Source organism: Bombina bombina, chromosome 6, assembly GCF_027579735.1.
Source record: "Bombina bombina isolate aBomBom1 chromosome 6, aBomBom1.pri, whole genome shotgun sequence".
NCBI classification, from domain to species: Eukaryota; Metazoa; Chordata; class Amphibia; order Anura; family Bombinatoridae; genus Bombina; species Bombina bombina.
In genome coordinates this window covers 658,581,767-658,595,893 of record NC_069504.1, presented here as the reverse complement: position 1 = coordinate 658,595,893, position 14,127 = coordinate 658,581,767, and the positions used below count along the sequence as shown (strand labels likewise).

Genomic DNA, 14,127 nt, shown 5'->3' with positions numbered 1-14,127 from the left:
CCCTTCCTAGTTTCTTAGAGTAGGCAAAGAGAATGACTGGGGGGTGGAGCTAAGGGGGGAGCTATATAGACAGCTCTGCTGTGAGTGCTCTCTTTGCCACTTCCTGTTGGGAAGGAGAATATCCCACAAGTAAGGATGAATCCGTGGACTCGATACATCTTACAAGAGAAATTGCACGCTCTGTCTAAATCATGCACGTTTAGTTTTTACTTTCATGTCCTTTTAATGATCTATATACTTGGTCTTTATGATGTTTGTACTTGTGACTCAAACCAACATACATAACAAGATAGGATTTGCTCAGGGGCTTTCATTCAAATGCCTGTCACAGACTTATATCCTCAGTGCAGAATTATCAGTCCAATTTTGTGGTTCTATTTTCTTATAAATGGATTTACCTACTAACATTTCCTTGGACTTTATTGATAGATGTATATGTGTTTTTCAATTGAATATAATACACCCTTTAAGGAAAAGGAAACTAATTCCAGACAGGTTAGTTACAAATCTAACATTTTGCAAAACATTATAGCTATTTTAATGATTTCTAGAATCTATTGTGCAAAGCTGAGTATGTCAGTACGTATAAATACCAGGACAAGGGCATTAGGCCTCACATGAGGCAATATATTTATTTTCACATCAGACAATGAAAGGATCGTACAAATACATGGTCATATTTAACAGCATTTAACTTGTTGCCAAAGCTAAATAATGAAAAAGCCCTACATTATACTAGCAATAGGAATATCTAGTTACCATTTTCTTATTACATTTACATATCATGATAAGACTTTGGTTTAAACGCTTTCCGAGATAAGGCATTTATGCTGAAAATGTATACATGGTATGTTATGGCACGTTTTACAGACAAGTCCTGCCATCAATTCACCTATTAACAAGGAACAAAAATACCCTGTTACCAACACCAAGTATTAATAGGGTTGAGATTCTGTGTTATGGTGCAAAAGGCTTCTCAATCAATTACGTTGGCATGTTTTGTTCATATTCCAGGATCATGTGCTTGATATGTGACAGTTTGTGGTGCAAGTATTCGCATCGGATCTTCTCTTCTCTGTAGCCTGGATAGGTCTGGTTAAAGAGAAAATATATATTTTACAATTCTATTTGTACAGCTGAATATTACTCATTTCACATGCTGATTATTTATGTATGTACTGAAAAAAGCTATCTGTCAAAAAGAATACTAAATTCAGGTACAAAACACTTTATCCAAACAGCTTTGGCCCAGAAAATGCATAACCAAATTTTTTTTTTTAATATTCCTAGATCTTAAATGACAATAAACATTAAAAAGCTAACATTTACTAGCAAAAAGTGCAAAAAAGAAAATGTTCTAATATTTCACAGCACTTAATTATTGCACTATTACTTGAAAGTGATGCAGCATAGCTGTAAAAAGCTAACTAGAAAATATCACCTGAACATCTCTATGTAAAAAAGAAAGATATTTTACCTCAAAAGTTCCTCAGTAGCTACATCCCATTGTTAAGGACTTCTAAGCAGCAAATCAGTATGTCTGTCCCGGGATAGCGGAAGGAGCGAGCTTTCGTGCACACTCATGTTATTTCCCTATTCAGTATAAGGAAGTTTACTATGAAATCTCATGAGAGTTAAGTGAAATCTCATGAGATCACAGTAAAAGAGTTCATGACCTCAGCACTGCTGATGCTGATTGGCTGCTGTTCATTTCTTCATTTTTTTTGTTTTTACCTGCAGCTGAGCATAACTTTTTACACAGAACTTACTCTGCTGAGCTGAGGGTATTGTGAGGTAAAATATCTTCCTTTTTTACATAGAGATGCTCAGGTGATATTTTCCTGACAGCTTTTTACAGTTATACTGAATCAGTTTCAAGTGATTTAGCATATGAGTATTATGTCCCTTTAAGTATGTATTTCATCTAATTACAAGGGTTAAATGCAATCTCCAGAGCTGCAATGCACTACAGGGACCTAGCTGAAAACCTCCTGTGAGCCAATGGCAACAGGCAAATGAGTGTAGCCACCAGCTAGCATTGCTACAGCTGAGAATATGTACATGTTCTTTTCAACTAAGGATACCAGGAGAACAAAGTCAATTTGGTAACAGAAGTGAATTTACAATCGTTTTAAAATGACATGATCTATCTGTATTATGCAAGTTTAAAGGGACAGTAAAGTCAAAATTAAACTTAAATGGATTGGATAGAGCATGACATTTTAAAGAACTTTCCAATTTATTTATATCATTAAATTTGCTCATTTCTCTTGATATTTTCTATGAAAGTGTTAATCATATGTGAGTTCAGGACCGTGCATGTGTCTTTAGCCGCAGCAGTGTTTGAGACAATTTTTATAGCAATGTTATATATAGTTGCAAACACTGCTGCCAGATGGTTAAAGAAACGTGCACACTCCTAAGCTCACCTAGTATTTTTCTTTAACAACGGTTACCAAGGCAATTAAACAAAATTGATAATAGAAGTTAATTAGAAAGTTGATTAAAATTGCATGCTTTGGGGTATATTTATCAAGCTCCGTATTGATTGGCACCCCCTGCTAGCGGTTGATTGGCCGTATGCTGTCTGCATTTATCGGTGTGCAGCGGACATGATCCACTATATTGGATAATGTCCGCTCGCACAATCAGAAATATGCAGCTTTATCTGAATCATAAATGTTTAATGCTGTCCTTTGACTTTCCCTTTAATTCCAGTATTTTCCCACCAATATTGCAATTACTGTACTACATTTTATTATTTTGCCCTGTGCAGAAAAACCATCAGTTTAAACATTTTTCTTTTTTTTTTTGTACCTTTTTAAACTTCTTGTATTCTGAAAGAATCCTGTTTTCAATCACCTGAAACATAAACAGATGAACTTACATTTATTTGCTATGCATACAGCATAATTGTCAGTTTAGGAAGAAACAATACAAACAGGATATACTTATTTATGGTAAGCCAGATAACTGGACTAAATGCATTCTCTCTCTATCTGCGCATAGGTTAACTAGACCTATTCACTGCCGCCAAAGGCTGGCTTCAGTGAAACTGAATTCTGGCCGCAGGTAGCGGCATTCGGCTATTTGTAGCGCTGGATATATCAGTATGAAAGTGCAACACAAAGATCTGTGGAAATCACAATCTTTGTTTGCTGCACCCTCACAGTGATATATCCAACCCCGAAAATAGCCAAATGCCACAGCCTGTGCCATAATCTGAAGTTTCGCCCATGCCTAATCTGAATATATTTTACATTCATGATAATACTACTCAATGAAATGTATTCAAATGTGGGGTTCTATGTCCCTTATTTGGTTGGATATCTAGTCATATAGTGCTAGAGAGCAATTACTGTACAAATGGCTAAATATGAAACAATATTTACTTCACAAATCTAAAGGAAAACATTATCAGGCCCATTTATCAAGCTCCGTATGGAGCTTGAAGGGCCGTGTTTCTGGCGAGTCTTCAGACTCGCCAGAAACACAAGTTATGAAGCAGCGGTCTAAAGACCGCTGCTTCATAAACCTGTCCGGCTGCTCTGAGCAGGCGGACAGGAACCGCCGGAAATCAACCCGATCGAATACGATCGGGTTGATTGACAGCTCCCTACTGGCGGCGAGTCAGCAGGGGGCGGCGTTGCACCAGCAGCTCTTGTGAGCTGCTGGTGCAATGTTAAATGTGGAGAGCGTATTGCTCTCCGCATTTAGCGAGGTCTTGCGGACCTGATCCGCAGTGTCGGATCAGGTCCGCAAGCCCTTTGATAAATGGGCCCCAATATGTCATTTTGCATATTTTCTCTCCAGTACATGGTTAAATGCAAACTGTCTCTGTATCATGTATAAATCCCTTACCTAAATGAGGTGTATGAAAATGAAAGTTTAAAATCACTACATATAGGTGGTGAATTTAAAAGGAAATGAAGCCCAAATTTTTTCTATCATGATTCATATAGAACATGCAATTTTAAACACATTTCCAATTTACTTCTATTGTAAATTTTGCTTCTCTTGGTATGCAGCAATTCACTACTGGGAGCTAGATGAGCACATCGATAAGCCAATGATAAGAGGTATAAATGTGCAGCCACCAATCAGCAGCTAATTCCCAGCTCCTGCGCCTTCCTAGATATGCTTTTCAACAAAGAACACCAAGGGAACAAAGTAATTAGATAATAGAAGTAAATTGGAAAGTTGTTTAAAATTGTATGTTCTTTCTGAATCATGGGTTTCATGTCTATTTAAACATTTACAACTCTATCACTCCTCAAACTCTACTGTTCTCTAAATCAACAATTCTATAAGATGCTTGTCCTAATATTATCAAGTCTCATATACTTTGAAGCTGAACATGCTCCGTATCAAAACATATTTAATACAATTTTATAATTTTCTATAGAAAATATTCCTAATAAAGCAGACAAGCTGCTTGAAAGCATATTCTATATCAGACTGCTAATCTTCATGTACAAAATGACTTACGACACCAAGCTGTGTGCTTTTACAGGTCTTTACATCATTAGGTTTTATTGTCATACGTAGTTATTCTATTTTGTTATTTGTAGCGCACTATTCATGGCACACAGATAGTTTTATGTAGATAAAGCCAAAGATGAAGTAGTCCCTGTCGCACACAGTTTACTAACGTCAGGTAAGTGTTCTGTACACATTCTTGGGAGACTTCTGTTAATACTTTGGGTAGATACTTTGGGTACAAACACAACAGGGTATCTCCTACAAACAAATACATTCTTGTTTTCTCTTGTTAAGTGTATCCAGTCCACGGATCATCCATTACTTATGGGATATATTCTCCTTCCCAACAGGAAGTTGCAAGAGTCCACCCACAGCAAAGCTGCTATATAGCTCCTCCCCTAACTGCCATTACCAGTCATTCTCTTGCAAGTCTCAACATAGATAGGAGGTCGTGAGAGTCTGTGGTTTTTTATACTTAGTTTATTTCTTCAATCAAAAGTTTGTTATTTTTAAATGGCACCGGAGTGTGCTGTTTATCTCAGGCAGTATTTGGAAGAAGAATCTGCCTGCGTTTTTTCTATGATCTTAGCAGACGTAACTAAGATCCAGTTGCTGTTCTCACACATTCTGAGGAGTAAGGTACTTCAGAGGGGGAATGGCGTGCAGGTTTTCCTGCAAATAAGGTATGTGCAGTAAAATATTTTTCTAAGGAATGGAATTGACTAAGAAAATACTGCTGATACCGAAGTAATGTAAGTACAGCCTTTAAATGCAGTGAAAGCGACTGGTACCAGGCTGATTGATAGAGATATATGCTAAGGTATGTGCAGTAATATATTTTTCTAAGGAATGGAATTGACTAAGAAAATACTGCTGATACCGAAGTAATGTAAGTAAAGCCTTAAATGCAGTGATAGCGACTGGATCAGGCTTATTAATAGACATACATAATCTTATAAGAATGTGTTTTAAAACGTTTGCTGGCATGTTTAATCGTTTTTTTTAACATATGTTTGGTGATAAAACTTATTGGGGCCTAATTTTTCCACATGGCTGGCTTAAATTTTGCATAGAAACAGTTATAGGGAAGGTAATCCACAGCTCAGCTGTGGCAGTTTTGTTGTGTCTGTTTAAAAAAATGTCGTTTTTTTTTGTTTTGTTTTTTTTAATCTGTTTTTTGCATTAAGGGGTTAATCATCCATTTGCAAGTGGGTGCAATGCTCTGTTAACTTATTACATGTACTGTAAAAATTTCGTTTGATTTACTGCCTTTTTTCACTGTTTTTCAAATTTTGACAAAATTTGTTTCTCTTAAAGGCACAGTAACGTTTGTTATATTTGCTTGTTAACTTGATTTAAAGTGTTTTCCAAGCTTACTAGTCTCTTTATTAGTTCTAACATGTCTAACATAGAGGAGGCTCTGTGTTTATTATGTTTAAAGCCATGGTGGAACCCCATTTTAGAATGTGTACCAGATGTACTGATTTCATGTTAAACAATAAAGATCATTTTTTGTATTTAAAAATATTATCACCAGAGGATTCTGTCGAGGGGGAAGTTATGCCGACTAACTCTCCCCACGTGTCAGACCCTTTGACTCCCGCTTTAGGGATTCACGCTCAAATGGCGCCAAGTACATCAAGGGCACCCATAGCGTTTATTTTACCAGAGGATTCTGTCGAGGGGGAAGTTATGCCGACTAACTCTCCCCACGTGTCAGACCCTTTGACTCCCGCTCCAGGGACTCACGCTCAAATGGCGCCAAGTATATCAATGGCGCCCATAGCGTTTATTTTACAAGACATGGCAAAGGTTGTGTATAATACACTGGCAGCAGTATTAGTCAGACTACCTGAAATTAAAGGAAAGCAAAACAGCTCTGGGGGTAGATACAGAGCATACAGACGCTTTAAGAACCATGTCTGATACTACCTCACAATATGCTTAGTCTGTGGGTGATATTTGTGACTCAGGGAAGATGATTTAACCTGATTCTGATATTTCTACATTTAAAATGTATGCTTGAGAACCTCCACTTGTTGCTCAGGGAGGCTTTAGCTGCTCTGAATGAATGTGTACAATCGCAGTGCCAGAGAAATTGTGTAGACTGGATAAATAATATGCAGTGCCGGTGTGTACTTATGTTTTTCCAATACCTAAAGAGGTTTACTAAAATTTTTCATAAGGAATGGGATAGACCAGGTGTGCCGTTCTCTTCCCCTCCTATTTTTTTAGAAGAATGTTTTCTAATAGTTGCCACCACACGGGACTTATGGCAGACAGTTCCTAAGGTGGAGAGAAGAGTTTCTACTCTAGCTAAGCGTACCACTACCTCTGGCGAGGACTGTTGTGCTTTTTTAGATCCAATGGATAAAAAATGTTTATTCAACAAGGTTTTATCCTGCAGCCCCTTGCACGCATTGCTCCTGTCACTGCTGCTGCGGCGTTCTGGTTTGAGTCTCTTGATGAGGCTTTACAGGCTCCATTGGATGAATATATTTGACAAGCTTAGAGCACTTAAGCTAGCCAATTCCTTTGTTTTCTGATGCCTTTGTTCCTTTGACTAGACTAACGGCTAAGAATTCTGTTTTTTACTATACTGGCGCGCAGAGCGCTATGGCTTATATCATGGTCAGCTGTCGTGACTTTAATAAATAAGCTACTTAACTTCCCTTCAAGGGGCAGACCCTATTCAGGCCTAGTTTGAAGGAGATTATTACTTATATCACTGGAGGAAAAGATCATGCCCTTCCTCAGGACAGGTCCAAATCAAGGGACAAAAAAGGCCTAATTTTCGTGCCTTTCGAAAATTCAAGGCAGGTGTGGCATCAACTTCCTCTAAGGCAAAATAAGAGGGAACTTTTGCTCAGTCCAAGGCGGTCTGGAGACAACCAGACCTGGAACAAAGATAAGCAGGTCAAGGAGCCTGCTGCTGCCTCTAAAACAGCATGAGGAACGGACCCCTATCTGGTAACGGATCCTATAGGGGGCAGACTTCATTCTTCGCCCAGGCGTGGGCAAGAGATGCCCAGGATCCCTGGGCATTGGAAATTATACCCCAGAGATATCTTCTGGATTTCAAAGCTTTCCCCCCCAAAAAAGGGGAGTTTTTGGCTTTCACATTTATCTGCAAACCAGATAAAGAAAGAGACATTCTTGCATTGTGTACGTGACCCATTCAGTTCCAATAGAGGAACAGGGACACAGTTTTCCTCAAATCGGTTTGTGGTTCCCAAGGAAAGGAAACCTTCAGACCTATTTTGGATCTAAAAGATCTTAAACAAATTCTTTAGAATTCTATCATTTAAGATGGAAACTATTCGTACCATCTTAACTATGATCCAGGAGAGTCAATAGAGGACTACAATGGATTTGAAGGATGCTTATCCTCACATTACGATGCATAAAGATCACCATCGGTTTTTCAGGTTTGCCTTTCTAGACAGGCATTACCAGTTTGTAGCTCTTTCCTTTGGGTTAACTACAGCCCCTAGAATCTTTATGGAGGTTCTGGGGTCACTTTGGCGGTCCTTAGGCCGCGGGGCATAGAAGTGGCCCCTTATTTAGACGACATCCTGATACAGGCGTCAAACATCCAAGTTGCCAAGTCTCATACGGACGTAGTACTGGCATTTCTGAGATCGCATGGGTGGAAAGTGAACAAGGAAAGAGTTCTCTATCCCCAATATCAAGGGTTTCCCTCCTAGGGATTCTGATAGATTTTGTAGAAATTAAAATTTACCTGACAGAGTCCAGGTTGTCAAAGTTTCTAAATTTCTGCCGTGTTCTTCATTCCATCCGCGCCCTTTGGTGGCTCAGTACATGAATGTAATCGGCTTAATGGTAGCGGCAAGGGACATAGTACCGTTTGCACGCCTACATTTCAGACCACTGCAACTATGCATGCTCAGCCAGAGGAACGGGGATTACACAGATTTGTTCTCCTGTTAAATCCGGACCAAGAAACCAGAGATTCTCTTCTCTGGTGACTATCTCGGGTCCATCTGTCCAAGGGTATGACCTTCCGCAGGTCAGATGGGACAATTGTTACAACAGATGCCAGCCTTTTAGGTTGGGATACAGTCTGGAACTCCCTGAAGGCTCAGGGATAGTGGACTCAGGAGGAGACCCTCCTTCTAATGAATATTCTGGAACTGGGAGCGATATTCCATGCTCTTCAGACTTGGCCTCAGTTAGCAACTCTGAGGTACATCATATTTCAGTCGGACAATATCACGACTGTGGCTTACATCAACCATCAAGGGGGAACAGAAGTTCCCTAGCAATGTTAGAAGTCTTAAAATAATTCACTGGACAGAGACTCACTCTTGTCTAAAAGCTATCCCTATCCCAGGTGTTGAGAACTGGGAGGCAGATTTTCTAAGTCGTCAGACTTTTCATCCGGGGGAGTGGGAATTCCCTCCGGAGGGGTTTGCACAAGATCAAGCAGGAGAGTGCTTTGGTGCTTTTGACAGCGCCTGCGTGGCCACGCAGGACCTGGTATGCAGATCTGGTGGACATGTCATCCTTTCCACCACGGTCTCTGCTTCTGAGACAGGACCCTCTACCTCAGGGTCTTTTCAACCATCTAAATATAACTAATCTGAGATGGACTGCCTGGAGACAGAACGCTTGATGTTATCAAAGCATGGCTTCTCCGAGTCAGTAATTGATACCTTAATACAGACATAAAAGCCTGTCTCTAGGAAAATTTAACATAAGATATGGTGTAAATATCTTATTGTTATGAATCCAAGGGTTACTCATGGAGTAAAGTCTGGATTCCCAGGATATTATCTTTTCTCCAAGATGATTTTGAGAAAAGGGTTGTCAGCTAGTTCTTTAAAAGGACAGATTTCTACTCTGTCTATTCTTTTGCACAAGCGTCTGGCAGGTATTCTAGACGTTCAGGCATTTGGTCAGGCTTTGGTTAGAACCAAGCCTGTGGTTAAAAATGTTGCTCCGCCATGGAGCTTAAAGCTGGTTCTTAAGGTTCTTCAAGGAGTTCCATTTGAACCTTTTCATTCCATAGATATCAAACTTCTATCTTGGAAAGTTCCTTTTTGGTAGCTATTTCCTCGGCTCATAGAGTCTCCGAGTTATCTGCGTTGCAATGTGATTCTCCTTATCTGGTTCTCCGTACGGATAAGGTAGTCCTGTGTACCAACCTGGGTTTTTACCTAAGGTGGTATCTAACAAGAATATCACTCAAGAGATTGTTGTTCCATTCTTGTATCCTAATCCTTCTTCAAAGAAGGAACGTCTATTACACAATTTGGACGTGGTTCGTGTTTTAAAGTTTTACTTACAAGCTACTACAGATTTTCATCAAACATTCACCTTGTTTGTTGTCTATTCTGGACAGAGGAGAGGTCAAAGGACTTCAGCAACCTCTCTGTCTTTTTGGTTAAAAAGCATAATTCATTTAGCTTATGAGACTGCTGGACAGCAGCCTCCTGAAGGGATTACAGCTCATTCTACTAGAGCTGTGGTTTTCACTTGGGCCTTTTTTAAATGTGGCTTCTGTTGAACAGATTACAAGACGGAGTCTTGGTCTGCGTTTCATACTTTTTCAAATTTAACAAATTTGATACCTTGCTTCTTCGGAGGCTATTTTTGGGAGAAAGGGTTTTTTACAGGCAGTGGTAACTTCCGTTTAAGTACCTGCCTTGTCCCTCCCATCATCCGTGTACTTTAGCTTTGGTATTGGTATCCCATAAGTAATGGATGATCCGTGGACTGGATACACTTAACAAGAGAAAACATAATTTATGCTTACCTGATAAATTTATTTCTCTTGTAGTGTATCCAGTCCACGGCCCGCCCTGTCACTTTAAGGCAGGTAATTTTTCCATTAAACTACAGTCACCACTGCACCCTATGGTTTTCCTTTCTCTGCATGTTTTCGGTTGAATGACTGGTAATGGCAGTTAGGGGAGGAGCTATATAGCAGCTTTGCTGTGGGTGGACTCTTGCAACTTCCTGTTGGGAAGGAGAATATATCCCATAAGTAATGGATGATCCGTGGACTGGATACACTACAAGAGAAATACATTTATCAGGTAAGCATAAATTATGTTTTTTATACTTATCATAAATAAGATTCCTCTCTGTTGGGTTCATATCTTAGTGTTAAGTGAAAAAAAAGACATCTTCAGGACTCCTCCCCTTTCCTCCATATACATCTTCTCCTTCCTTTTGGCTTTAGTTAGTGAAACACAAAGCTAGGACCTATGGTGGCTTTAGTTCATGTAACACAAAGCTAGGACCTATGGTGGCTTTAGTTAGTGTAACACAAAACTAGGACCAATGGTGGCTTTAGTTAGTGTAACACAAAGCTAGGGCCTATGGTGGCTTTAGTTAGTGTAACACAAAGCTAAGACCAGTGGCTTTAGTTAGTGAAACACAAAGCTAGGACATATGGTGGCTTTAGTTAGTGTAACACAAAGCTAGGACCTATGGTGGATTTAGTTAGTGTAACACAAAGCTAAGACCAGTGGCTTTAGTTAGTGAAACACAAAGCTAGGACATATGGTGGCTTTAGTTAATGAAACACAAAGCTAGGACCTATGGTGGCTTTAGTAAGTGAAACACAAAGCTAGGACCTATGGTGGCTTTAGTTAGTGAAACACAAAGCTAGGACCTATGGTGGCTTTGGTTAGTGAAACACAAAGCTAGGACCCATGGTGGCTTTAGTTAGTGTAACACAAAGCTAGGACCTATGGTGTTTTTAGTTAGTGAAGCACAAAGCTAGTACTTATGGTTGCTTTAGTTAGTAAAATACAAAGCTAGGACCTATGGTGTTTTTAGTTAGTGAAACACAAAGCTAGTACTTATGGTTGCTTTAGTTAGTGAAACACAAAGCTAGGACCTATGTTGGCTTTAGTTAGTGAAACACAAAGCTAGGACCTATGTTGGCTTTAGTTAGTGTAACACAAAGCTAGGACCTATGGTGTTTTTAGTTCGTGAAACACAAAGCTAGGACTTATGGTGGCTTTAGTTAGTGAAACACAAAGCTAGGACTTATGGTGGCTTTAGTTAGTGAAACACAAATCTAGGACTTATGGTGGCTTTAGTTAGTGTAACACAAAGCTAGGACCTATGTTGGCTTTAGTTAGTGTAACACAAAGCTAGGACCTATGGTGTTTTTAGTTAGTGAAACACAAAGCTAGGACCTATGGTGGCTTTAGTTAGTGAAACACAAAGCTAGGACCTATGGTGGCTTTAGTTAGTGAAACATAAAGCTAGGACTTATGGTGGCTTTAGTTAGTGAAACACAAAGCTAGGACTTATGGTGGCTTTAGTACGTGTAACACAAAGCTAGGACCTATGGTGGCTATAGTTAGTGTAACACAAAGCTAGGACCTATGGTGGCTTTAGTTAGTGAAACACAAAGCTAGGACTTATGGTGGCTTTAGTTAGTGTAACACAAAGCTAGGACCTATGGTGGCTTTAGTTAGTGAAACACAAAGCTAGGACTTATGGTGGCTTTAGTTAGTGTAACACAAAGCTAGGACCTATGGTGTTTTTAGTTAGTGTAACACAAAGCTAGGACCTATGGTGTTTTTAGTTAGTGAATCACAAAGCTAGGACCTATGGAACATAGCATTTGAATTTTTCCCACAGAATTTCCCTTTAAACAAAACATTCTTACATCAGTTCTCACCTTGTGCTCCACTGTTCCTTGTTGAAACTTTTTCATTTTTGTTCCTAGATGAACAAATTTTTCCAGCACTTTTCCAATTTTTGCATGGAGTTCTAAATACTCTGTATAATCTGAAGCAAAGTCTTCCTCATACATTTGACGTTGCTGTTGAGATGTAATTTTGGCATATTTCCTGGCCATTCCAAAAAACAAAAGCAAAAAAATTAATTAAATTTAAAATTAAATGTATTTACTAATGAATAAGTTATTTTCAGATCAATCTGATAACTTTTAACATGCTCCTTCTTGTTTTTTAAAAGATAGTAGGTAGTAACATAAACAGACAGTAGGTGGCACCATTCACCATAAAATACTATTGTAATGACTGCATTCATTGCTGTTAGCTGTAAGACCTATTCATGGTGTATATACAACTAGGCTTGACTGACAAGGCCGTTATTTTTAAGGTTCAGATGTATATAGATACTAAGAAATAAATATAGAAATAAAGGTCATGTCATGTTAAAACTTATCCTATGTATGTTAGAATTAAATTAGATAAAGAAATAGGGCCAGATTACAAGTGGTGCGCAAATTAATACTCCCGCATGAGCATTCATTGCGCTAGAAGAAAGCTTTTTACGCTCGTCGGGTTATGCTCGTATTATGAGTTGAAAGTAAACTGTTTTGGCTTGCGCGCTAACTCGATGAGCACAAAAAGCCAAACTTATATTATCGCTTTCACGTATTCCCCATAGAAGTCAATGGAGCAAAAAAAGTGGTGGGAAAAAACTAATACCCGATGTCATTCTCATTTGCACTAACTCAAAATGAAAATATGAATATTTCACATTCCAATGTTCTTCACATAGTAGAATATGTTCTATTTATTCATTAATATATATATATATATCTGATCTTTTTTTTGTACAATATATATCTATAACTATATGTATATATATATATATATATATATATATATTATTTGTTACATGATTATATATAGGTATAGATATATACAGATACAGGCATATCTATTTAAAAATACTTAGAACATATCGTGCTCGATCGGGTTGAATTGCAGCAATGTCTGTTCACCTGCTCAGAGCAGGCGGACAGGTTATGGAGCAGTTCCAATGCCCAGGGTGCAACAGATAAGTAAATAGAAAATAATGAGGAGTGCACCCGCCAGGACTTTTCAGAAGTTTAATTCCAATATGTGAAAGTTTTCGGGGGGGTTAGCCCCTTCTTCAGACATACAAAGATACAATAAAAACAAACCCACACCAGACACCCTTAAGTAGGTAGGTCAACCAATCACTAGCTCTCCAGGTAGGGTGCCACCCACATGGTGTGGACACTCCCCTAGCAACCAATGAGGCTGACCAAGTATACAAACCACAGTGTATAAATATATACATATATACAGCAGGATATAAAGACACATAGTATGCAATCTGTACATTTATGCAATACATCATTACAATACGATAATACATAATGTAGGCACAAGTGATGAGATAAACAAGCCAACCAATATAGGCAGAAGTAAGCCCAAAGTTGCTGTATGGGCCATGTTTGCTATGCAACCAGTATACAATCATAATATAGTACATAAGCATGTCAATGTAAACAATGTTGCCAAGAGAATAAATGCAATTATGTATAGCAAACAAAGGGTAGCACAACATGTATCAAAAAACTGTTTCAACATTATCAGAAACCAGGGACACTAACACCTGCTCTCAAGACTGTCATCTATGCAAAAAATAATAAATTATAAATTATAGAAGAAAAGCAGACAACCGTCAGAGAACAGCAGCGACAATGTCAGTGACAGTCAGAGCATAGCAGTGATCATATGTTGTACATAATAAAAGTCAGTGGTAAGAATTACTATTGTCATGCACATACCAGCATTTTAGAGGCAACATCAGCAGTCTGTCAAGTTACAGAAAAGACCGGGAACAGCAGGCTTTTGAATTGGAAGCGCAAAACCG

General features: G+C 38.7%; 1 protein-coding gene across 2 annotated transcripts in view; it reads right to left on the bottom strand.

Moving 5' to 3' along the window:
* Positions 1 to 602: 602 nt before the first annotated feature.
* The window catches only part of LOC128663407 (RNA polymerase II elongation factor ELL), a 209,879-nt gene continuing 196,354 nt past the window's right edge, over positions 603 to 14,127 (bottom strand). For both annotated transcript variants that reach the window (XM_053717722.1, XM_053717723.1), the window contains exons 10-12: positions 12,149 to 12,320; positions 2,818 to 2,862; positions 603 to 1,092 (exon numbers count right to left, since the gene is read on the bottom strand). In XM_053717722.1, coding sequence (XP_053573697.1) covers positions 985 to 1,092; positions 2,818 to 2,862; positions 12,149 to 12,320 — 325 coding nt within the window. In that variant the 3' untranslated portion in view covers positions 603 to 984. The remainder of the gene's footprint in view (positions 1,093 to 2,817; positions 2,863 to 12,148; positions 12,321 to 14,127) is intronic.